Genomic DNA, 26151 nt, shown 5'->3' on the forward strand with positions numbered 1-26151 from the left:
CTCTTAACCTAGTATAGAATTATACAATTAGAGCATTACTTTTTGTGAATAGCATTAAAAACAAATTGCAAAAGATAAAACTTAAATTTAGCTACATTATTCTTTAAATCTAAGCGCTATTCTTTTTAAGAGGAACACATACACATATTACAAAGGCCTACTCTGCCATCAGAAAGGGGACAATTTAACAATTCAGCACAAAGTAGTTAGTTGTCTAAAATATTAATATCAACATTATAATTATCATTATTATTTACAGTAAATATTCATTTGTTATAATATTGGTAATAGTATTCAATAATATAGGAGAGATGATTATTTTCCCATTTTGGATGAAGCATTTCATCATTTTGTGCAAAAAAAGCTCACAGTAGCCCAATGATAGATTATAATTTTGGCATCATTCAGTAAACATTTGTAGGCCTTATCCCATTTGTAGGCTTTGAAAACACAGTATGAGTGAAATGATAAGCGTTATTCAAGTTTCTACTTGAACCAAGTGATGAAAAGACATGGAATCTCAATAAAACATGAGTGAAATTTGGACAACAGTTTGGATTGGCCAGGAGGTTTCCCATAGAGACGGGGATGAAGTCGTAGAGGGGGTTGGGCTTTTTTGGACCAGCTGAAAGCTATCAGAAATGATTGCAACTCATTCTCTTTGGATTTTCATGTCATTGATGAGCAAATTGGAAAGCAGAGGACAACTGCGTGGACGCCTCACCTTTACATTTTTACTAGGTCAATTATTTTCCTCCTTATTTCATTTAAACTCAAATGTGCCTGATGTGAGCAAGTGGCAAACAAGAGCACTTATTTTTTCCCTTTCTCTCACCTTCACAGTGCACCCATCCACTATTTCACCTTTAGTTTATTTACTTTTATTTTGTAGTACCTCCTTGGATACTTTTGGCATTCAAGCACGGCTTCACCTGGCCAGCCCTTTCTGAAGTCTCAGGAAACGGCACCAAGATTTCTTCTGCCACTTTAAAGCACTTCAGGGGAAAATCCACCGACAGGGAAAACATACATTTTTATTACACAAAGAAGCGCAAAAGTGACACAATGAATCTCAAATCTGATTCTGAGCCGAACAACAATGTTGTATCCTTGGAAGAGGAGGTAAGGGGAAGATTAGTCCTTGGTGTTTTGTTAAACACATTTCTATTGAGCGTGTCAGTGGCATTGATTTATTTGTCCAGGTCTGAGGATTCCAAGAAGTTACATTACATGTTAAAACTTCAGACTTTGATGTTTTGCATAGGGTGTAAACTTGTAACGCATGGATCTTCCTTTGTAGCCCAGCTACTTTGCATCCTATATAGTTTGTTCAATTGTAAAAAGTTGCCTGCGAGGTCCTGTCTTCATATTCATTATATCCCAGAGTTTGCGGATATCAGGTTCATGCGTCATGGCCATTGGGCATACCTTTGCCCACTATTTTCTAAAGCCTTCCGAGTCTTGTTGTGCCATAATAAAAAGTGAAACTTCTGAAAACAAGACTTCTGTATGCCTGACATATTGCGATATAAATCCAAATGTTGGTTTAGATAGTAGGCAATGAAGCTACGTTTTTTTTCTTGATTTGCTCAGAACGTACTCTTCACACACTTTAACACAAGCCTGATGTTTATTTATTTTTGATCAGGTCAGTATTGGATAACGATATTATTGAGCAAGTAACCTAAAGCGTGTTGACTTTTAGAATCACATTTGTTTAGGGCTGTCAGTGGATTGACACACCTGTTGTTACCTACCTTTTGGGAAAGGCGTGCACAATAACTCCAAATATTGTCTAAATTGCTTCAATGTGAGTTACAATTTACCCATCTTGTAAAGGCAACAATACTTAAAGGACCAGTGCATCCAAAGTCAATGTTTTACTGTGTTTTGTATCATATTGTACAACAGCTGATGAAACTAACACTGTAAAAGTGTGAACATTTTTTATCAGTATTATTTCCTGTTAGTTGCTGGTTGAAAATACAATCTACATGGGACCTTCTAATCAGCAGGTTTGCAAGGGCGGAAGTTTCGGCTTTCCATGGTGACATCACCATGCGGTAAATTGGTTAATAGACCAATAAGAAAGAGTTCCAAACCTCCCTGCCAATAACAGCTAGTTTTCAGTTTTCCCCTCCCCACACAGACCACGCCCAGACAGTCCTAGCAAAATTCTTGCTTGATAGTTTTTGGCGCCGGAGGGGATGGCTGCCGGTTTATGGACTCTTAACCAACCGTGCTATTTTGTGTGTTTTTTCGCATTGTTTGCAACTTATTTTGTACATAATGTTGCTGCTACCATCTCTTATGACAGAAAATAACTTCTGGACATCAGAACAGCGATTACTCACCTTGAACTGGACGAATAATTGTTATTTTATGAGTCGGACGAGAGGGATTTGCTCCAGACACCCGACAGGGCCTTCATCCCCATCATTCACAGTAGAAAGAAAAGGAGATATCGCGGAATGAGATCGGGGTGCTTGGTAAGGAGCCGGCTACGAGTGGCGAATCTGCCTTTGCCATCGATACTATTGGCCAACTTACAATCGCTTGATAATAAAATGGACGAACTCCAGGCACGAATATCCTACCAACGGGACATAAAAAACAGTAATTTCTAATGTTTCACCGAGTCGTGGCTGAACGATGACATGAATAACATACAGCTGACTGGTTATACACTGTATCGGCAGGATCGAACAGCAGCCTCTAGTAAGACAAGGGGTGGCGGTCTATGTATATTTGTAAACAACAGCTGGTGCACGACATCTAAGGAAGTCTCAAGGTTTTGCTCACCTGAGGTAGAGTCTCTCATGATAAGCTGTAGACCACACTATCTACCAAGAGAGTTTTCATCTATATTCTTCGTAGCTGTCTATTTACCACCACAAACCGATGCTGGCACTAAGACGGCACTCAATGAACTGTATACGGCCATAAGCAAACAGGAAAACGCTCTTCCAGAGGCGGCGCTCCTAGTGGCCGGGGACTTTAATGCAGGGAAACTTACATCCATTTTACCTCATTTCTACCAGCATGTTAAATGTGCAACCAGAGGGAAAAAAACTCTAGACCACCTTTACTCCACACACAGAGACGCGTACAAAGCTCTCCCTCGCCCTCCATTTGGAAAATCTGACCATAATTCTATCCTCCTGATTCCTGCTTACAAGCAAATACTAAAGCAAGAAGCACCAGTGACTCGGTCAATAAAAAAGTGGTCAGATGAAGCAGATGCTAAGCTACAGGACAGTTTTGCTAGCACAGACTGGAATAGGTTACGGGATTCTTCCGATGGCATTGAGAAGTACACCACATCAGTCACTGGCTTCATCAATAAGTGCATCGATGACGTCATCCCCACAGTCACTGTACGTACATACCCGAGGCAAGTAACACTGAAACATGCATGAGAGCATCAGCTGTTCCAGATGACTGTGTGATCACGCTCTCCGTAGCCGATGTGAGTAAGACCTTTAAACAGGTCAACATTCACAAGGCTGCAGAGCCAGACGGATTACCAGGACGTGTACTCAAACCATGCGCTGACCAACTGGCAAGTGTTTTCACTGACATCTTCAACCTCTCCCTGTCTGAGTCTGTAATACCAACATGTTTCAAGCAGACCACCATAGTCCCTGTGCCCAAGAACACTAAGGTAACCTGCCTAAATGACTACCGACCCGTAGCACTCACGTCTGTAGCCATGAAGTGCTTTGAAAGGCTGGTCATGGCTCACATCAACACTATTATCCCAGAAACCTATGTGAGAATGCTATTCATTGACTACAGCTCAGTGTTCAACATCATAGTGCCCTCAAAACTCATCACTAAGCTAAGGACCCTGGGACTAAACACCTCCCTCTGCAACTGGATCCTGGACTTCCTGACGGGCCGCCCCCAGGTGGTAAGGGTAGGTAACAACACATCTGCCACACTGATCCTCAACACGTGGGCCCCTCAGGGGTGCGTGCTCAGTCCCCTCCTGTACTCCCTGTTCACTCATGACTGCATGGCCAGGCACGACTCCAACACCATCATTAAGTTTGCCGATGACACAACAGTGGTAGGCCTGATCACCGACAACGACGAGACAGCCTATAGGGAAGTCATCGACCTGGCCGTGTGGGTGCCAGGACAACAACCTCTCCCTCAACGTGATCAAGACAAAGGAGATGATTGTGTACTACAGGAAAAAGAAGAGGACCGAGCACGCCCCCATTCTCATCGACGGGGCTGTAGTGCAGCAGGTTGAGAGCTTCAAGTTCCTTGTTGTCCACTTCACCAACAAACTAACATGGTCCAAGCACACCAAGACAGTCGTGAAGAGGGCACGACAAAACCTATTCCGCCTAAGGAGACTGAAAAGATTTGGCATGGGTCCTCAGATCCTCAAAAGGTTCTATAGCTGCACCATCGAGAGCATCCTGACTGGTTGCATCACTGCCTGGAATGGCAACTGCTCGGCCTTCGACCGCAAGGCACTACAGAGGGTACATCACTGGGGCAAAGCTTCCTGCCATTCAGGACCTCTATACCAGGCGGTGTCAGAAGGCACTAAAAATGGTCAAAGACTCCAGCCACCCTAGTCATAGACTGTTCTCTCTGCTACCGCATGGCAAGCGGTACCGGAGCGCCAAGTCTAGGTCCAAGAGGCTTCTAAACAGCTTCTACCCCAAGCCATAAGACTCCTGAACATCTAATCAAATGGCTATCCAGACTATTTGCATTGCCCCCCCACCCCTCTTTTACGCTGCTGCTACTCTCTGTTTATTATCTATGCATAGTCACTTTAATAACTCTGCCTACATGTACATATTACCCCAATTACCTCGACTAACCGGTGCCCCCGCACATTGACTCGGTACCGGTACCCCCTGTATATTGCCTCGCTATTGTTATTTTTACTTAATAATAATAATAATAATAATAATAATAATAATAATATGCCATTTAGCAGACGCTTTTATCCAAAGTGACTTACAGTCATGTGTGCAGACATTTTTACGTATGGGTGGTCCCAGGGTTCGAACAAGCGCCATGCTTTACCAATTATTTGTTACTTTTATGTCGTATTATTTTATTAAAATGTTTTGGTGGTATTCTTTCTTAAAACTGCATTGTTGGTTAAGGGCTTGTAAGTAAGCATTTTACTGTATTCAGTGCATGTGATAAATAAAATTTGATTTGGTAAAAAGCTATTTTTGCCTATTTAAATGGAAATCTATTACAGTAAGGTACTTAATTGTCTCTTAAGGACATACAATCTTGTTTACAAACAGTAGGGCTCTGTGTGAATCCCATCGATTTACTCGTCACCTTTGACCTTTGGATCTTTCCAGAAAAAAAGGTTGGATTTCGATATCCTTTGTGGGATGTTCAGTCTTCCCTTCATAATTGAGAGCTTAATTGCTGAATGTTGATTTCCCTACTTCATTTTAAAGCATGAGTTGGCTGCATACTGCATATTTTATGGATTTTCGAGGCTACTGCACTTTTGGGGGAAAAAATATACCCATCGATTCTTGAATAATATAATTTGTGTGCCTCATGAGCTTTAAAATAGTACAACTATTACCCCATGAAAAACTGGACTATACGTTTTTACTCCATTGTTTGTAAACATTGCCTTAGTAACATTTTATATAAATATATAGCTTCAAAATGACCTCATGGACTATCAGTGCTTGCATCCATAGCTATATCTATGAATTTGAGTAGTTTCTCCAGCCCCATTCCTCAGCTGTATAGCATAAAAGTGGTGCGACTTGTGTTTGGATAAAAATGAATTACAGATGGTGGCTTTAATGTGATATGACAGTAAGGGGGTATATATATATATATATATATATATATATATATATATATATATATATATATATATATATATATATATCTAGCAGAGGGGGGATCATTTTGGGTAAAAAATTTACCATTGTTTAATCAGCTTGTTTACTGCCCAGTCTGGGCCATTGAACGTATAACCTACAATGATACAACTGTGCTGCTTTGGACCAATGGCAGCTCTGCAGTACAGTGGTATTAAAGTTATAAAAATTTAACGAATTAAAGGTTATTTGTTAATGTTAAAATCAAAATGTACATATTAAGATTGTTTAGATCTGGGGTGGGATGGGCTGCCAGAAATTCTGGCCCAAAAAACTGTGTCCCCAGAAATTCTGGTTAAAAAAATGGCGTCCCCGGTGAAAAAGTTTGAATACCACTGCTCCAGTATTAGGCAGTATAACAATGTTGTTGTTTTCAGCTTGAGTCCAAGCTACCGCTTGTGCTGAAGCTGTTGCAACATTGCTCAAATAAATGTTATAGGCCCTATATGCATTTTGGATCTTTGTGTCAAAAGCCAATGTAGTGACTATAGAATAATTGGATGAATACAACTCTTTATTTTGGTGTGGGTTTCATGTTCTTACTTCAAAGTTAAGACCTACATTTCAGTTCATTATGCTTGTGTTTTAATGGTGAAACAAAGTTCCGTATTCCTGTGATAATGTATTACATCCTCTGACCTGTCCTGAAGAGGTGCTATGAAGTCAGCCAGTGTTACTGCTCTTGTTTGATTGGGCTTACTGTTGTAAATACCTGTAGAGTGGGGGACAATCTCGATAAGGCTTCAGTACCTGTAGTCTACCACGGGCCAATCCCAAATTGACCCCTAGACCTTACGCACTTGTGGAGATCTGGGAGGATTTAACAAGTGTAAGAAATTGTAATAGCTCCACCTGCTAGGTGAAAGTTTCACCATATTGCACATACCAATCACTTGTAAAATGTATTCACAAACCGCAATGAGATCATATGTATTTTACTTTACCACCTCAGCATTACACATTCATGGCTGCGGGAAGATGTTTTGAGTTGGGGTGAGAGAGAAAAAATCCCCTTCATAATAAAGCATTGCATGCATCTATAATCGCATTTGCGTGTTGAGCAGACGCATTTTTACGATTTACACACATGGGGATTTTTTTTTTTAGCAGGGTCTGTGTGTTATTAAACTTTTTTTTATATGACACAACTGACCGAAATGAGTGGCTACTCTGACAGTGACAAAATATGAGCAATACAAACCACATGTTCTTTATTAATGTAAACAATAGCCCAGGTCAATGAAAAGACACAGATTGTACAATATTAGGAGGAATATACAGTATATATTCATTGAATTCTGAGTATACAAAACATTAAGAACACCTGCTTTTTCCATGACATGGATTGACCAGGTGAATCCAGGTGAAAGCTATGATGCCTTATTGATGTCACTTGTTAAATCCACTTCAGTCAGTGTAGATTAAGGGGAGGAGACAGGTTAAAGAAGGATTTTTAAGCCTTGAGACAATTGAGACATGGATTACAGTGAGGGAAAAAAGTATTTGATCCCCTGTTGATTTTGTACGTTTGCCCCCTGACAAAGACATGATCAGTACGGTATATGGCCCCGTCCATCGTCCCTTTGATGCGGTGAAGTTGTCCTGTCCCGTTAGCAGAAAAACACCCCCAAAGCATAATGTTTCCACCTACATGTTTGACGGTGGGGATGGTGTTCTTGGGGTCATAGGCAGCATTCCTCCTCCAAACACGGCGAGTTGAGTTGATGCCAAAGAGCTCGATTTTGGTCTCATCTGACCACAACACTTTCACCCAGTTCTCCTCTGAATCATTCAGATGTTCATTGCCAAACTTCAGACGGGCCTGTATATGTGCTTTCTTGAGCAGGGGGACCTTGCGGGCGCTGCAGGATTTCAGTCCTTCACGGCGTAGGGTGTTACCAATTGTTTTCTTGGTGACTATGGTCCCAGCTGCTTTGAGATCATTGACAAGATCCTCCCGTGTAGTTCTGGGCTGATTCTTCACCGTTCTCATGATCATTGCAACTCCACGAGGTGAGATCTTGCATGGCGCCCCAGGCCGAGGGAGATTGACAGTTATTTTGTGTTTCTTCCATTTGCGAATAATCGCACCAACTGTTGTCACCTTCTCACCAAGCTGATTGGCGATGGTCTTGTAGCCCATTCCAGCCTTGTGTAGGTCTACAATCTTGTCCCTGACATCCTTGGAGAGCTCTTTGGTCTTGGCCGTGGTGGAGAGTTTGGAATCTGATTGATTGATTGCTTCTGTGGACAGGTGACTTTTATACAGGTAACAAGCTGAGATTAGGAGCACTCCCCTTATTTCCCTCATTAAAATTCAAATCAATTGATAACATTTTTGACATGCATTTTTCTGGATTTTTTTGTTGTTATTCTGTCTCTCACTGTTCAAATAAACCTACCATTAACATTATAGACTGATCATTTATTTGTCAGTGGGCAAATGTACAAAATCAGCAGGGGATCAAATACTTTTTTCCCTCACTGTATGAATGTGTGCCATTCAGAGGGTGAATGGGCAAGACAAAATATTCAAGTGCCTTTGAACAGGGTATGGTAGTAGAGGGCAAAAAGGGGGGCGTAACTCAATATTAGGAAGGTGTTCCTAATGTTTGGTATACTCATTGTATATTTCATTGAATTAAAACAAATGTTGGAGAATAGGCCTGTAGTGAAAAGCCTACAAGGGGAATGTCCTCCATATGGACAAGTTTTAATATTGTATGGACAAAGATGAGGAACGTTGGCACTACCAAATTTAACATGGTATATAAAGTAGGCCTGTTGTAAAATAAACATTATTAGCCTATAATTGCTGTCATTTGTTGGGTAAGGTAGGCACTAGCATTTCTTGGTAATTGCTGCAATATAGCCTATTCAAAACTTTTGTGAATGTTTAAACCAGTTCGCAGGTGTTAAGTTTCATTCTGTTGAGCCATTTTCTTTGGCCAAATTAAGTTCCAACTGTAATGTTGTGTTTGCCGTGATTATACAACGGGTGGGTCTAATCCTGAATGCTGATTGGTTAAAAACACATTCCAGCTGGTGTCTATTCCACAAGTTACCACCGGCTAAATCTATGACATTAAAATGCCTATTTACTCTGTTCCATCTGACTGCGTAATCCACTGTCTCATCAGCCCAGCCAGGCAACTTATAAACTTGATCTCCATTATAAAAGCATCTAGACATTATCTCACATTTCTTTTAGACTAACATTTAGTTTTCAACAGCGGAGATTTGTATAAACCTTGCTATATGTCTCTCCGACATTTGCAACATTGTTTCAATATTCAAATTCGATCTCCTGCTGTCCCATAGTAATGAACGTGTTGGGACGAGACAGACAGGCAGGCAGCTAGTTTGCAGTCTTTCCAACTTCAGTTTGAAGTGATTTTGTCACTGTAGCTGTGTTGTTGGCTAGCTCCTCTGAATTACAGTGTCCTGATGAGTGAGCACATTTTCTATGCCAGGCAAAATTGCGCCTCATTAGCTCATTGTTATGGATGTATCCAAGTAAATGTCACTAGAAAACAGCTTAAGCAAATGCAGCTACTTTGCTGTTATTCTTTTTAACGTGACTGTAAGTTAGCCATAGTTGTCTAGCTAGCAAGCAAGGGATAAGAATGTTGCCAGCCAGTATGGCAATGGAACATTTAGAACGAACGACTGTATCTGTCCATAGATACAGAACAAATAGACTGAAAGACTGGGTCACGTCTCTGGTAACTGAACCTATAGAATGAACGACCAGCCGGTTTGGGTAGCAACTCTAGATTAGTGTCGGGACTATATCTTGTGGAAGGATGAAATGGTATGAATAGATTTATCAAAATAACGTTTTTAATGAAAATATGTCAATCATTATTTGAATATGTTGGTAACCCGTTGTATAAAAGTGATAATGCCCTTGAAGGCGGTGTTTGGATTTCGTCTCGGGCCTAACAACACCCATGCCAATATATCCTTCAAACAACAGCTTCTCGGGCATTATCACTTAAATAATATCCTGCTCGTATTTTCCCTATAAACAATGGCTTGTGCGATGATGCAGCTCTCTACTGCTCTCTCATCATGTCAAACCACCGTTCTCCATTCCCCATGTGCGGCAATTTAAAAAATGTAAATGTCTAAACTCCATTACTGCTTTTGCATTAACATTGAGTGCACCATTTGTTTGTACTGCTAACGGCAATACAGACTCAAGGATTATTTCATTTGTTTATAAAATAATGTGCTTTATTTTACGAGTTTCATGAATTACAATAGCTGTTTGTTTGAGAGCTCTGTCGGTGTCGGGCGCGCAGTGTTTCTAGAACGCACGCCCATCCCCCCTCCCTGCATATTACGCAATTTGTCATTGCATTGGTTAGTTCCCCCTCTGATTAATTATTATATTTCTGAAACTATTAATTGTATTGCTTAGCCAGTAACTGGAGCAATTTTGGTGTGTTTAGTGTGTCGAAGTCTGTCTATTTGATTTCCTTTCATTGTCTATTCCCGCTCCCCCTCTCTGGTGCTCGACATCGCCGGTTTACTAACCACCGGTCCTGGCAACCCATCATTACGCAAATCTGGCAACCCTAATTACGCACCCCTGGCAACCCTCATTACGCACCCCTGCGACTCATGAGGTACACCTGGACTCCATCACTACCCTGATTACTCCCCCTTTATCTAGCACTCCCTAGCATCACTCTTCAGGTAGTATTGTTTATGTTTTCCTTGTTAGACGCGTCTCTTGTTTTGTATTCGTTCCATGTTCTTTTTCATTAAACTCACACTGCACTTGCTTCCAGACTCCCTGTGTCTACGTAACAGAATACTACCTCAAAAATATGGAAGCAGCAGAAGAGAGACATACCTATACACCAGACGGTCCGCGAACAGGGACACCTACTCCACCAACACCACGATCAGCTGGTGCAACTGTGTGCGACTATGGATGAGGTCCTCCACCACCTCGACAACACTCGAGAGGATTCACTTTCAAATAGCAGAGGGCCCTCTACCACAAGCCCTCTAAACTACTTCCCCTTCCCGTGCCTCAGCGGCCTTGGTCACATCTGTCCATAGACTTTGTCCCTGATCTCCCCTCCTCTGGTTTCACCACCATTTTGGTGGTTGTGGACAGATTCTCTCAATCCTGCCGTTTTATCCCCCTCTCTGGTCTCCCTACCACTCTCCAGGTCGCTGAGGCACTGTTCCAGCAGGTCTTCCAGCACTATGGCCTTCCGGAGGACATCGTCTCCGACCGTGGCCCCCAATTCACGTCACGGGTATGGAAAGTCTTCATGGAGAAGCTGTGGGTCAATGTCAGCGTTACTTCTGGGTACCGGCCTCAGTCTAATGGGCAGGTGGAAAGGATGGAGCTGGGGAGGTTCCTGAGGAGTCACTGCCAGGACCGGCAAGGGGAGTGGGCCCGATTCCTTCCCTGGACGGAGTATGCCCAGAATTCATTGCGTCACTCCTTCACCGGGCTGACTCCCTTCCAGTGTGTTCTAGGTTGTCAGCCGGCCTTGGCTCCATGAACCCCAAGCCAGACCGAAGCTCCTGCGGTGGATGAGTGGTTCAGGCGCACAGAAGAAGTTTGGAACGATGCCCACATGAGGCTCCAGCGCACCATCCGCCGCCAGAAGGAGCAGGTGGATCGCCACCGCAGTGGGGCTCCTGTGATCCATCCTGGGGATCGCATCTGGCTCTCCACCAGGAACCTCCCACTCCACCTGCCCTGTAAGAAGCTGAGTCCCCGGTTTGTGGGGCCGTTCAAGGTTCTCCGGAGGGTCAACGAGGTGACATATAGATTACAGCTCCCCACTAACTACCGAGTCTCCCTCAGGCCGGTGGTTCCTGGTCTCTTGCTGAGGCCGTCCCCCACGACACCCCTCCGCCTCCCCTGGACGTCGAGGGAGGTCCCGCCTATACCGTCGTATCCCTTCTGGTCTCCCAACGTCGTGGGGGTCGGCTCCAGTACCTGGTGGGGTGGCCTGGATGGGGTACGGTCCAGAGGAGTGGTGTTTTCCGTTGGACGACATTCTGTCATGTCTACTCCCCCTCTCCGGCGCTCGGCGTCGGCAGTTTACTAACCACCGGTCCTGGCAACCCACCATTACGCACACCTGGCAACTCTCATTACGCACACCTGTGCCTCATGAGGCACACCTGGACACCAGCACTACCCTGATTACTCCCCCTTTATCCAGCACTCCCTAGCGTCACTCTTCAGGTAGAATTGGTTATGTTTTCCTTGTTAGACTTAGCTTCACTTGTTTTGTATTCATTCCATGTTCTTTTTCATTAAACTCACGCTGCACTTGCTTCCAGACTCCCTGTGTCTACGTTAGTCTAAAACAATGATCAATTGATGCGCCTGTTGAAAGTGCGCATTGGTATGGTTTCCCCTAAATTGGGTGCTCTTGATACTGTGGGTATATACAGTATATGCCCGTTCTTTGTCATAATCTGTAGAGCTGTCTGAGGTAACATGTGTTACTTAGTTCTCCAACAAATTCGCAGAGTTTTTCTATAGCCTGTTACATGCTTTATAAGCGGTCTTCCTTTTGTAGCTATTTGGTTGCTTCTTTTTGCTACTGATTTTGTTTTGCTGTTTGTCATTTTTGTCCATTTGTTCGACAACTTACCTGAACGTTATTTTTTGGATTCATTCCGTGCCATTTCTGGAACTATTCACCTGCACTATTTTCACTGGAGTGCAGTGTAAATAAAAACCGTAATTTTGCACCATATTTGTATCTCTGGCTGCTCTCTTATGCGCTCGAACTCTCCTAAGTTAGACTGCTGGGTCCCATTATATCTCGAGGGGGACCGAGTTTGGGAAACCCTGCTCTACCTGACTCTGACAGTTGAACTTGAGGTGAGGAAGAATGTTTTAGGCCTATCAGAGTTACTCGTATAATCTAACAATATAATGCTCATCTTTATTTAAAAAAATCTGAGATTTTCCTTCTGTATGCCAATCTGACAAGGATGTCGTTGGAAAGATTGTTTTAGGAATGTAAAAGGCGGCGAAGGGTGGAGAACGTCCTCTCCGAGAAGACAGGGACACCGTTTGATAAGGGTTTCTTCTCTGAAGAGACCTCTCGTTTGTGGGTGAAGTTGGGCCAGAGTTGAAGCAACCTGGATAGACGTAATCCCATGAATCTGGATGAAAAGGTTACGTATTTGATCCCAGTCATGGACATTGTTTTTGGGGGGGCGTTTTAACCCTATCCCAAACCTTAACCATTCGTAATGAGTGCCTAAACTCAAACCTTAATTTGACGCTTGGAAAAATTTAACGATACAGAGCAGGAGCAACAAAAACATGAAATTTGATGTTTGGAGCAACTTTGGAGAACGTGGATGAACGTTTAACGCTGCAGTGAGACAGAGCTTGTTGGTCAAAGGACTGTGCATCCAGTTGAGTTGTGCTTCCTAGCCCTTCCTGGTCGAATCTTCTCTCCACTTCTGATTACACCAGATCCACTGCGTAAAATAATTTGCAAATCCACCTGAGTTCTCCTGCTTCGGGTGTCACGACTTTGGTCTCCATTGTGTGGCGATAGAGGGCTGCGGTTCTGCGCATTCTAGCAGGCACGTTGTCTGTGGGCATTTTGAGGCGGATTTGGGTAGCACATGCCATCACGTTGGTCATAATGGAATCATTCTGAATTAATATTTGAATCAGGCTGTCATTGTTATCATTTTTGTTATACCATTTTTTATCAAGAAACAGCTTCTATCTAAACAGTCACCACAAGCCGGCCTCTGCCCAGAACCCTGCCCTGAACTTAGTCACTGTTACTAGCCGGCTACACCCGGTACTCTACCCTGCACCTTAGAGACTGCTGCCCTATGTACATAGTCATTGAACACTGGTCACTTTTTAATAATGTTTATATACTTTTTTACCCACTTTGTATGTATATACTGTATTCTAGTCATGGGTCATTCTATATAACTAGTGCAGTACACACCTTTTCTATTAATACTGTCCGTACTGTCTATACACACCATTATATATATATTTATATTTTGGACTCTGACATTGCTCGTTCTGATATTTCCTAATTTCTTAATTTTTTACTTTATGGATTATGTGTGTATTGTTTTGTATTGCTAGGTATTGGAGCTAGAAACAAAAGCATTTAGCTGCACCTGCGATAACATCTGCAAATCTGTGTACGTAATAAACTTTGATTTGACCTCATATTGGGCGAAACAAATACATTTTAAAGGACATTCTTGACTAAATAACTACGGTCTATATAAACTAACCAGTCTTCTCTCACATTTGAATAAAATTGGGTTTTAATGCCCTACTATCTTAACCTAATTGGACCTTTTTAGTAGCATGCATCTCAAAGTCTGCATTTTTTCGTTTCAAGGTACGAACACTTTTTGTCAGCGGCCTTCCTGTTGACATCAAGCCAAGGGAACTCTACCTACTCTTCAGACCATTCAAGGTAGACCATCATCTCTTATTGTCAAGAAATGTCAGTGAACGATTTGTTTAGTGTATCTTTTTTTCCTAACGCACCTTATTGACATGCTCAATAAGTGTCCATCTTGTCAAGCTTGGTGTTCATATTGTACTACCTTCTTGCTATTTCTATGGTGACTTACAAGCCGTTTTGGGGTTTGACTTGCATTTGCAGGGTTATGAAGGGTCCCTCATCAAGTTGACATCAAAGCAGGTGAGATTATGTCCATATCCAAGGTATGAGAGGTACAAGGTAAGTCAGGATGGTCAGGATGCTTGCAGTTGTTTGTACATATCGTAGACTTGCCATTTCAGACCTTTAAAATTATGTTTTACTCTAAATATTATATTTTTTCTTTGGTTATTACTTAATTACTACGACTAACAGACTAAGGTTGTTTGAATATAGAAATGTAACAGAGTATACCCTTTAGCCAACCTAAGGGCCATCTGTCTTACCCTTTACTGTCTCTGATGCTCTGTTCTCTCTCTCTCTCTCTCTTCCAGCCTGTCGGGTTTGTTTCCTTTGACAACCGGACCGGCGCGGAAGCAGCGAAAAACGCATTAAACGTAAGCAGCCATCCAGCCGTCAGTAGGCGGACGTGGGGGCTACAACTTAATTATTAGTCCTTTTCAACCTCTACATAAGAACTGAATGTTGAACGTGACCTCAATATGCAAGATTGTTGGGTCCCGACTGCCCACTAAGGAAGACGACTCAATTGTCTACTTATCATAATGCAGTTGAAATGCGACAGGATGGCTGTTTTGCTGTGATATATTTGACCTCTATGGTTCAACTAATGTAGTCATGTCAACCCGAAAGCCCTCCCTTTCCATATTGTTCAGAAGCGCTACACACCCCTCCCACTCTCCCCATGTGCTTTCTTCATGGGGCTCTAGTGAAGGGTTACCATGGTACAGTGGGTTTACCCGCATGCATGTGAGCACATACTAGAGAGCACTTTGCACCTCTTCGCAGAGTATAGTCCCTCCCCCCACCTCCACCGTCCCCTCAACTCCCCTTACGGTGTTCCCCGTCTCTCCCTAGGGGATCCGTTTTGACCCCGAGAGTCCCCAGACCCTGCGCTTAGAATTCGCTAAAGCCAACACGAAGATGGCAAAGAGTAAGCTGATGGCCACACCGAACCCCACAAATATCCACCCAGCTCTAGGAGCACACTTCATTGCACGGGACCCATGTAAGTGTATGGCTGCACCCTAGAAACACTCACCACGCGCACATAGGTTAACCCTTTCCCGTCCTCTCTTTCCCCCTCCCTTTTTCTTTCTTGCTTTCCCTTTCCTTCTAGAATCTACCCTACAGACAATGCTGAATCAACTAATTCCCCTCTACACCTCAAGTAGATTTTTTTCTGTTCTGTTGCTTTCTTCAGTTCCCTGTAGTTTGTCTAGGCTGGTCAGGCACAACTATGTAGTGCACAATGTTCCACTTCCAATTAAATTCAACACGATTGCCGGACCCAGGACTTACAGAGGGGTCCTCGTCGGCACTGATTGGTCTGCAGCTCCAGGGTTTTTAATCAAACACACACAAACACACATGCATCTGCACTTTGCTCCCCCAAAAACACTGTGAAATCCACACTTGAAACAATATCGGCTCCTGTCCTTCATGACGGATCCCCACTAATCGAGAAGTAAGGCACAGGGATAGGAGCCACTTCAGAGTAGCGGGACATGGACCCTGTTTTTGAGTCTCCCGAGTGGCGCAGTGGTCTAAGGCACTGCATCGCAGTGCTAGCTGTGCCACTAGAGATCCTGGTTCGAATCCAGGCTCTGTTGTAGCCTGCCGTGACCGGGAGACCCATGGGGCGGCGCACAATTGGCCCAGCGTCATCCAGGGTAGGGGAGGGAATGGCCGGCAGGGATGTAGCTCAGTTGTTAGAGCATGGCGTTTGCAACGCCAGGGTTGTGGGTTTGATTCCCATGAGGGGCCAGTATGAAAAAAAAATATATATAAAAAAAATAATGTATGCACTCACTAACTGTAAGTCGCTCTGGATAAGAGTGTCTGCTAAATGACTAAAATGTAAATGTAAGTACATCCTTCTGCCCTTCTTCATGGATCACTGATCTAACATATTTGCACAGGTGTAAGCAATTGGGTGGTGAACTTGATTTCATGCATCATATTCTGTTAAATCACTAATCCGGAGGGAAAGTGACATTTTCCAACTTTTTAAACATGACTGTAGTCCTGGGGCATGTTTAATAGGCATCAAAAGGGAGAACATGCTTTAAAATGGTGAGATACTACCTGAAATTGTCCTTTTAATTTCCAAAACATTTTTGATACCCTGTGGCCTAGTGAACATGACCCCCCTCCCCAACTCAGAGCAGTAGACATTACATTTGCCCCATATCCAACTACCCTTTGTGTCTTTTAACATTGTCCATGTGTATGTTGATGACTTTTGTCCGGTCTCTGTACATTGTGTATTGCTGGTGCTTGTGGCATTAAATTCATTTCCCAAGTTGAGATCAATAAAGTAGAAGTACTTCTACTACTACTGTACTATGAGTATGTATTTGAGCATATCATTTTTCATATAGATGACCTGACAGCACTGATCCCGGCCTCTCCCGAAGCGTGGGCACCTTACCCCCTGTACACCACAGAGCTGGCCCCCGGGCTCCCCCACGCCGCCTTCACCTACCCAGCCGCTGCCGCCGCAGCCCTCCATGCCCAGGTGAGGGACCAACCGGTGGGTCTGCCGCCTCTTCAGCCTCTCTCTCACTCTCTCTCACTCACTCACCATGCCTTGCTCCAAGTCTAGCATATGATCACAAACCAAGCAGGAACATGCATGGATACACAACGCACAACGTACATCAGGATTGGGATCAATCACAATAAAAATATGATCCTAAATTGATTGTACCTGATTGGAATGGAACAACAATCATTTGAAAGGCTGGTCATGGCTCACATCAACACCATCATCCCAGAAACCCTAGACCCACTCCAATTTGCACACCGCCCCAACAGATCCACAGATGATGCAATCTCTATTGCACTCCACACTGCCCTTTCCCACCTGGACAAGAGGAACACCTACGTGAGAATGCTATTCATTGACTATAGCTCAGCGTTCAACACCATAGTGCCCTCAAAGCTCATCACTAAGCTAAGGACACTGGGACTAAACACCGCCCTCTGCAACTGGAACCTGGACTTCCTGACGGGCCGCCCCCAGGTGGTAAGGGTAGGTAACAACACATCTGCCACACTGATCCTCAACACGGGGGCCCCTCAGGGGTGCGTGCTCAGTCCCCTCCTGTACTCCCTGTTCACCCATGACTGCATGGCCAGGCACGACTCCAACACCATCATTAAGTTTGCCGATGACACAACGGTGGTAGGCCTGATCACCGACAACAATGAGACAGCCTATAGGGAGGAGGTCAGACACCTGGCTGTGTGGTGCCAGGATAACAACCTCTCCCTCAATGTGATCAAGACAAAGGAGATGAATGTGGACTACAGGAAAAAAAAGAGGACTGAGCATGCCCCCATTCTCATCGATGGGGCTGTAGTGGAACAGGTTGAGAGCTTCAAGTTCCTTGGTGTCCAAATCACCAACAAACTATCATGGTCCAAACACACCAAGGCAGTTGTGAAAAGGGCACGACAAAGCCTATTCCCCCTCAGGAGACTGAAAAGATTTGGCATGGGTCCTCAGATCCTCAAAAATATCTACAGCTGCACCATCAAGAGCATCCTGACTGGTTGCATCACTGCCTGTTATGGCAACTCCTCAGCCTCCAACCGCAAGGCACTACAGAGGGTAGTGCGTACGGCCCAGTACATCATTAGGCCAAGCTTCCTGCGATCCAGGACCTCTATACCAGGCGGTGTCAGAGGAAGGCCCTCAACATTGTCAAACACTCCAGCCACCCTAGTCATTGACTGTTCTCTCTGCTACCGCACGGCAAGCGGTACCAGAGCGCCAAGTCTAGGTCAAAAAGGCTTCTTAACAGCTTCTACCCCAAAGCAATAAGACTCCTGAACAGCTAATCATGGCTACCCGGACTATTTGCATTGTCCACCCCACCCCCTCTTTTACGCTGCTGCTACTCTATGTTCATTTTCTATGCATAGTCACTTTAACTCTACCCACATGTACATATTACCTCAATTGCCTCGACTGGCCTTATTTTTCTTAAAACTGCAATGTTGGTTAAGGGCTTGTAAGTAAGCATTTCACTGTAATGTCTGAACCTGTTGTATTCGGCGCATGTGGCAAATCACCAGTAGTGTGCTTATACATCCTTAAAGATACACAACCTGACACTGTCAGTCAGCATTACAAAGGGGATCCATTCTGTGTGCATGTGTGGGGCTTGGTGCCAAGCCAACAGACATGCCTGCCTTGCATACTGTCAGAAACCACAGCAATGGCGTAAAATATGTGTCCAACCACCGTCCACTTCACTCCTATTGTAAAATTCCTCAAAATTGTGTGTGGGAATCGTTGCTAAGAGATCACAACAGAGAGAAGCTGTTTTTAATTGGCTCTCAGGTTGGATTATGCATTGGTCAGGTGCCCATAAAGTCCAGTTAAACGCTAGCCAAGCCTCCACTGTTTTTGCTGTTTTTATAACCTCTTAAAACAAGTATCGATCAAGGACAGTCTTGACAGCACTGCTCAGTTAGAGCTTTGTTTTATTCACAATTAACTCTGACCCTATGAGACATGGAGTTATGGGAGATCTCATTAAATACAGGGTGTTGTCTCACATTGTTTCTGGTGTATTTATATTTATTAAGGATCCCCATCAGCGGCTGCCCATCTGATGCTTGAAATGAAGTTGCTTTCAAGGCCTCTGGATATACATCTTGAGGCATTTATTAGGCTTTGTCTCAAGTAAAATATCATGCATTTTATCATATTTTCTATTTTTCTTATAGTATAAGAATGTGGCCCTATAAGAATGTGGCCCATCACTCTGGTGACTAGCGTGGTATGACTGTAAATGTTTAATGCTGTTCATTCTAAACCTTTAATCGGCTGTGACTGGTTGTCCTGAGAACCAACCCTCTGGGCAGACCAATCCATAGGCTGGCTCTGGCATTCATGCGAGTTGCCGTGGCAATAACTCAATGTGTGCTAAAGGTCAAAGAGGTAAAGGGGTTGACCGTGTTCTGCCTCCCAGCACAAACACTACATGGTATTTGGACACCCACTCGTCGAAAATCTCATTCCAAAATCATGGGCATTAATATGGTTTTGGTCCCCCAGCTGCTATAACAGCCTCCACTCTTCTGGGAAGGATTTCCACTAGATGTTGGAACATTGCTGCGGGGACTTGCTTCCATTTAGCCAAAAGAGCATTAGTGAGATTGGGCACTGATGTTGGGCGATTAGGCCTGGCTTGTAGTCAGCGATCCAATTCGTTCCAAAGGTGTTCGATGGGGATGAGGTCAGGGCTCTGTGCAGGCCAGTATCTCGACAAACCATTTCTGTATTGACCTTGCTTTGTGCACGGGGGCATTGTCATGCTGAAACAGGAAAGGGCCTTCCCCAAATGGTTGCCACAAAGTTGGAAGCACAGAATCATCTAGAATGTCATTGTATGTTGTAGTGTTAAGATTTCCCTTCACTGGAACTAAGGGGCCTAGCCCGAACCATGAAAAACAGCCCAAGACCATTATTCCTCCTACACCAAACTTTACAGTTGGCACTATGCATTCAGGCAATTAGCGTTCTCCTGGCATCCTCCAAACCCAGATTCGTCCGTCGGACTGCCAGATGGTGAAGCGTGATTCATCACTCCAGAGAACGTATTTCCACTGCTCCAGAGTCCAATGGCGCCGAGTTTTACACCACTCCAGCTGACACTTGGAATTGTGTGCAGCTGCTCAGCCATGGAAACCCATTACATGAAGCTCCTGACGAACAGTTCTTGTGCTGACGTTGCTTCCAGATGCAGTTTGGAACTCTGTAGTGAGTGTTGCAACAGAGGACACACCATTTTTACGCGCTATGCGCTTGTGTGGCCTACCTCTTCGCGGCTGAGCCATTGTTGCTCCTAGACTTTTCCTCTTCACAATAACAGCACTTACATTTGACCGGGGCAGCTCTAGCAGGGCAGAAATTTGACGAACTGACATTGGAAAGGTGGCATCCTATGACGGTACCACGTTGAAAGTCACTGAGGTCTTCAGTACGGACCATTTTACTTCCAATGGTGGTCTATGGAGATTGCATGGCTGTGTGCTCGATTTTATACACCTGTTAACCTACTCTACTGTGCTGTACTGCAGGGCTACAGTGTACCTGAAGTCTTGGGTATGTTGATGTGTTACTGTAGTTGTTCCCTTTGTTATTCGATATATTCTGGTTAAGGGAATTAAGTTGTCTTTTCTCACTCACATATTCAATCCCAGTTTTTCCATGGCATTGTTCCGTGGCATTGTTGACTTGTTGGTGATGCAAATGCTTGAGGTTTTCACCAACTATTTCCTTAATAGTTGTAGTATACACACCAATTGGAAACCTTCCTGGAAACCACAGTATATCATGTCGATGGCTGAATGCTCACACTCCTTGTGGTTGCAAAAGAGACTTCATGGTTAATGTGCAGTCAAATCTCACTAACTGCCAACAGTACAGTTCCAGAGAGATGAATGTGGGGATTCCATACATCAGTCACTCCCCTCAAGGGTCATAGGTAATCATATAGTCTGAGGGAGGTCAACGGCCCTTTTATGTCACGTGCAACACCTGCAGAGCTAAGCCCCCAAATTCCACAAGTTGATTTACAAGATGGTGTGCCTTGCTGTATTTTCGCAGTAGTCAAAAACCTTGGTCCTGGAGAACTATATGGGTTTTCGTAAGGTTTTTGTTCCAGCCAAGCACCAAAACACCCGGGTCAGCCAAATTGTATCTGTGCCGCACTGGAGGCTGCTGAGGGGAGGACGGCTCATAATAATGGCTGTAATGGAGTAAATTGAATGGCATCAAACACATGGAAACCATGTGTTTGATGTATTTTATTCCATTCCACCTATTCCACTCCAGCCATTACCACGAGCCCGTCCTCCCCAATTATGGTGCCATCAACCTCCTGTGCTGTGCCCGTATCACAACGTGTCTCAGAATAGGAGTGATGATCTAGGACCAGGTCCCTCTTATTCATTTTGATTTAAAAGACAAAACTGATTGTAGATCAGCAGTTTTTAGTGCTGGCTTAAACAAAAGCCTGCACACCCTGTAGCTCTGTTTACTCTAGTAAAACCACTCTAGTAAAACCACCTCCCTTATTGTGGCTAGGTATTGGGTGAAGTTGCACCTGGATGCTGATCTTGGGTTAGTTTTGCATTTGCCCTACTAATAGTTAAGTCTATTTCCCAAGCCCTGCGGGGCCCAAGGAATGTGGGGCATTCTGGCTAGACGTGTTCCGGGGGAAAGAATAGAATGCAACACCACCACAGGGTATGGAAGTGCCAAATGCATTGTCCAGTGTTCTCCTCCCTGTGCCCTTGGCTGGAACATAAAAGTTTGATGTGTGAGGACAGGAAAACAACTAATGGCTATGTGGTGAAAGATATTGAAATTGGGTCTGAATACAGTAGCTTTCCTGTATAGCTCAGTGGTCTGTAGAGTATACTGACACTAATGCTGTCTACGTGTGGAGTTGCATGTTCAATGTTTATTGTCAGTGAAAGTATAGCCAAACTTTTTTAAACCATTGTTTAAACTTGGAGATCCACCAGAATGGATCCCCTTGTTTTTAGGCTCAAAGTAGCACAATACTTTGTGGCTACTCTGAAACAATTAAATGTCTGTGAAGCTTATGAAGTAATATTCGCATAATCAAGCATTTGGTATCTTTGAAAGTCATTTTCTGTCTAACTGGGAAGGTGACAAGCAGAATACTAGGCCAGTATGTCACCTTGGTGGTGTTCATTAGGCATCAAATGGAAGAAAACTGACAGAAACAGGGAGGGACTACCTTTTTCAATAAGAAACACTCAACACTGAACATGACCCAAGCATGGGCTTTTCTGCTGGAGTGCCCTCTCTGTTTGCTTTGTATTCCCCAGATGCGTTGGTACCCATCCGCGTCTGAAACTTCACAACCAGGATGGAAATCCCGTCAGTTCTGAAAAGTGTTTAGTAAGTATGCCACACCCCAAGAAGCCTAGCTAACCATGTTTGCATCTGAAACCCTATTACTTATATAGTGCACTGCTTTTGACTATGGCCTACATAGGGCTCTGTCAAAATTTGTGCACAATAGAGAATGTGGTGCCCTTTCAGACTCAGCCCATGACATTATTTCCTGAGCTTTCACGTGATGCCTTCAGTTGGCTAATTTGTATGGACTTGCAAAACAATTAATGGTTATGTTTTAATCCATTAACTCTTGCTCTCCCCAGATGCCATTCAGTACCTGAAGGTTTTAGTTTTTTCCTCTGAGCAGAGTAAAGGTATTCTGAACTCAACAATTTAATTTAAATCTGGTTTATTTAATGGACATTAAGGTGCATTACCGATGTTGCTTTCCTCACAGAAAAATGGAGAGGAGGATATTGAGACCATGGAAACATCTTATAGACTACAATCTAAAGGTGAGGCCTCCCCACGGCTGACCTTTTGACCTTTGACAGTACAGCCTCTGCACTTATTTTTTAAAACTGTGTGCAAGCCGACTTCACTCGAAGTGGACCTAACTCTATGCTGAAGAAAATGATCTAGCTGCTCTCCTAGGTGTGGGAGGGAGGGTGGGTGAGACTTGAGAAAATCAATCAATCGATATGCATGTTGAGGTATCCGGCATGAATTAGAATGCAAAACAAAAAGTTGAGTCCTCGTTTCATAGCACTTGTGTTGTCATAATAGCGAAAGGTCTCGGTGGACACCTAACGTATGTTTTCATAATTTTTTTGTCTCGCTTCTGTGAAGATTATCCTGGCTTGAGTTGCTTACCATGTTACCTGTGAAGTAGTCTTGTTACTTTTTTAGTCGTTTTATTTTCTCTCGTTTTCTGCTGTTTTTTTGTTGTTGTTCGGAATGGATAGTGTATGCACTGGGCTTTCTTTTCCTTCCTCTCTGATCTGTAAACCTGTCCAAGATGGCTGAAGCTGTCTGTAACCTCTAACTTTTGAATGCATCCTCTAATTACCCAGTTTTGCCAAAATATCTGTCTGTTCAGAGTATATTTAAACACAAAAAAAAGTGAGTACATGTATTTTTGTACATTTTGTAATAATGAATATTTATGCATGTTTGTGCAATTAAATAAGTCATCTGTATAAATTGATGTTTATAATAATAAATAATATAATATGCCATTTAGCAGACGCTTTTATCCAAAGCGACTTACAGTCATGCGTGCATACATTTTTTTTTTTTTTTTTGTGTATGGGTGGTCCCGGGGATCGAACCCACTACCTTGGCGTTACAAGCGCCGTGCTCTACCAGCTGAGCTACAGAGGACTGCCCTTGTGCTTGTGCTTTTATTTGGTGTTATTTCTGATGGCTGTTAAATTCTGTCAATAATATCCTTTTTGAAGTGTATATATTATTATTTTTTGTGCTTGGTGTTAAATACTGAACTATTCTGACAGTGGCAGTCAGAACTGCTAGTGTACATGGATGCTAATATGAGATTGCTGTAAAACAAAATGTAAAACTGGTTAATAAACAGATTGATCTGAAGCCGTGTATTTTTTAACACTACAAGGGACTGTGATGATGGAACTATGGTTAAATGTTACCTCTGAAAACTGAATGATAGAACATGATGGATCTTAGCATAAATTAACACTTTGACTTTGGCGCTTTTGGTGGCCCCCAAGATGTCCTTGGATTGTATTTCTTTCCATCCAGCCTTTTTTATAATGCATGCCAAAACTGACTAGGAGTGGTTGTAGTGCTCTGGACCTCCCAGTGAAGATGTGCATGAACTAAAGTGTACAACTAAATGTTTGTTCTGATAAACATATGTATTCAAATCCAGTTTTGTTGCCATAAATCAAGTCTTTGGAAGTTCTTAATTCTGTTAAAATTCAAGAATAGTGTCATCTTCTTATTTTTCAGTCACTTAGGTTGGACCAACCTGTATTGTGATTTTCCACTTTGTTCGTGTGCAATAGAAAATTGAAATATGGGGATTGTGCTGGTTTGACTCAACCATTCAACCGCATGTTGGTATTTTTGGGGATTTTCATGTGCTGCGTTACCTGAGAGAAATCCTGCTTCTATCTCCTCATGCCAAATTAGACAAGTATCCCATTACCCTTTTCATTATAAAAAGGTTTATTTTGTCTGCTTTGCACAGTTTCCAAAGTCAAATCTCAAGATGTTGTTCCAACTTGGACCTCCATTTGACTGTGAAAGCTCATCCTCTTAATCATTTATCTCTTCTACATCTGTGTAGTCTAAAGAAATACTGTAGCACACAAGCTATATTTTACAGTATTAAAGCCCCACGGTGGAAGCTCCCTTCGGAGAGTGAAGTCTGAGGTGGCGCCATCACCATATCTCACAAAGCTATTCCTATACCTGTGCTGTAAGATCTGTGCGCTCATTGGGTAGGGTTTTGGAGCTTAAATAAAACCATGCCGTGTGTGGACAGTTCCGTTCAAAAGTGTTCATCCCCCTTGGCGTTTTTCCTATTTTGATGCATTACAACCTGTAATTTAAATAGATTTTTATTTGGATTTCATGTAATGGATATACACAAAATAGTCCAAATTGGTGAAGTGAAATGAAAAAAATGACTTGTTTCAAAATATTCAAAAAAAATAAATAACGAAAAAGTGGTTCGTGCATATGTATTCACCCCCTTTGCTATGAAGGCCCTAAATAAGATCTGGTGCAACCAATTAACTTCAAAGGTCACATAATTAGTTAAATAAAGTCCACCTGTGTGCAATCTAAGTGTCACATGATCTGTCACATGATCTATATATATACACCTTTTCTGAAAGGCCCCAGAGTCTGCAACACCACTAAGCAAGGGGCTTTGAACATCCCACGGAGCACCATTAAATCCATTATTAAAAAATTGAAAGAATATGGCACCACAACAAACTTGCCAAGAGAGGGCCGCCCACCAAAACTCACAGACCAGGCAAGGAGAGAGGCAACAAAGAGACCAAAGATAACCCTGAAGGAGCTGCAAAGCTCCACAGCGGAGATTGGAGTATCTGTCCATAGGACCACTTTAAGCCGTACACTCCACAGAGCTGGGCTTTACGGAAGAGTGGCCAGAAAAAAGCCATTACTTAAAGAAAAAAATAAGCAAACACGTTTGGTGTTCGCCAAAAGCCATGTGGGAGACTCCCCAAACATATGGAAGAAGGTACTCTGGTCAGATGAGACTAAAATTGAGCTTTCTAGTCATCAAGGAAAACGCTATGTCTGGCGCAAACCCAACACCTCTCATCACCCCGAGAACACCATCCTCACAGTGAAGCATGGTGGTGGCAGCATCATGCTGTGGGGATGTTTTTCATCAGCAGGGACTGGGAAACTGCTCAGAATTCTTGAGAGAAACCTGTTTCAGTCTTCCAGAGATTTGAGATTTGAGACTGGGATGGAGGTTCACCTTCCAGCAGGACAATGACCCTAAGCATACTGCTAAAGCAACACTCGAGTGGTTTAAGGGGAAACATTTAAATATCTTGGAATGGCCAAGTCAAAGCCCAGACCTCAATCCTATTGATTGGTGGTATGACTTAAAGATTGCTGTACACCAGCGGAACCCATCCAACTTGTAGGTGCCGGAGCAGTTTTG

At 43.2% G+C, this 26151-nt stretch overlaps 1 protein-coding gene across 4 annotated transcripts; it reads left to right on the plus strand.

Moving 5' to 3' along the window:
• Nucleotides 1-541: 541 nt before the first annotated feature.
• LOC121555291 (RNA-binding protein, mRNA-processing factor 2a) lies at nt 542-22837 on the plus strand. 4 transcript variants are annotated; one of them, XM_041869107.2, is made up of 8 exons: nt 542-1122; nt 14282-14359; nt 14552-14629; nt 14884-14946; nt 15428-15578; nt 16954-17105; nt 22451-22523; nt 22787-22837. In XM_041869107.2, the coding sequence occupies exons 1-7, from the start codon at nt 1066-1068 to the stop codon at nt 22511-22513; spliced, it is 642 nt and encodes a 213-aa protein (XP_041725041.1). In that variant the 5' UTR covers nt 542-1065; the 3' UTR covers nt 22514-22523; nt 22787-22837. The 4 variants fall into 4 exon arrangements, with proteins under 4 accessions (XP_041725041.1, XP_041725042.1, XP_041725043.1 ...); XM_041869108.2 differs by having other exon boundaries at nt 560-1122; nt 16954-17090; XM_041869109.2 differs by having other exon boundaries at nt 562-1122; nt 14552-14590.
• The last annotated feature ends 3314 nt before the right edge of the window (nt 22838-26151 follow it).

Source organism: Coregonus clupeaformis, chromosome 11 (genome assembly GCF_020615455.1).
Source record: "Coregonus clupeaformis isolate EN_2021a chromosome 11, ASM2061545v1, whole genome shotgun sequence".
NCBI classification, from domain to species: Eukaryota; Metazoa; Chordata; class Actinopteri; order Salmoniformes; family Salmonidae; genus Coregonus; species Coregonus clupeaformis.

Coding starts and splice junctions, on each gene's coding strand:
- LOC121555291 (XM_041869107.2), top strand. CDS start 1,066: ATGAATCTCAAATCTGATTCTGAGCCGAACAACAATGTTGTATCCTTG. Junction 14,630..14,883: donor CAAGGTATGAGAGGTACAAG/GTAAGTCAGGAT, acceptor TCTCTCTTCCAG/CCTGTCGGGTTTGTTTCCTT. Junction 14,947..15,427: donor CAGCGAAAAACGCATTAAAC/GTAAGCAGCCAT, acceptor GTCTCTCCCTAG/GGGATCCGTTTTGACCCCGA.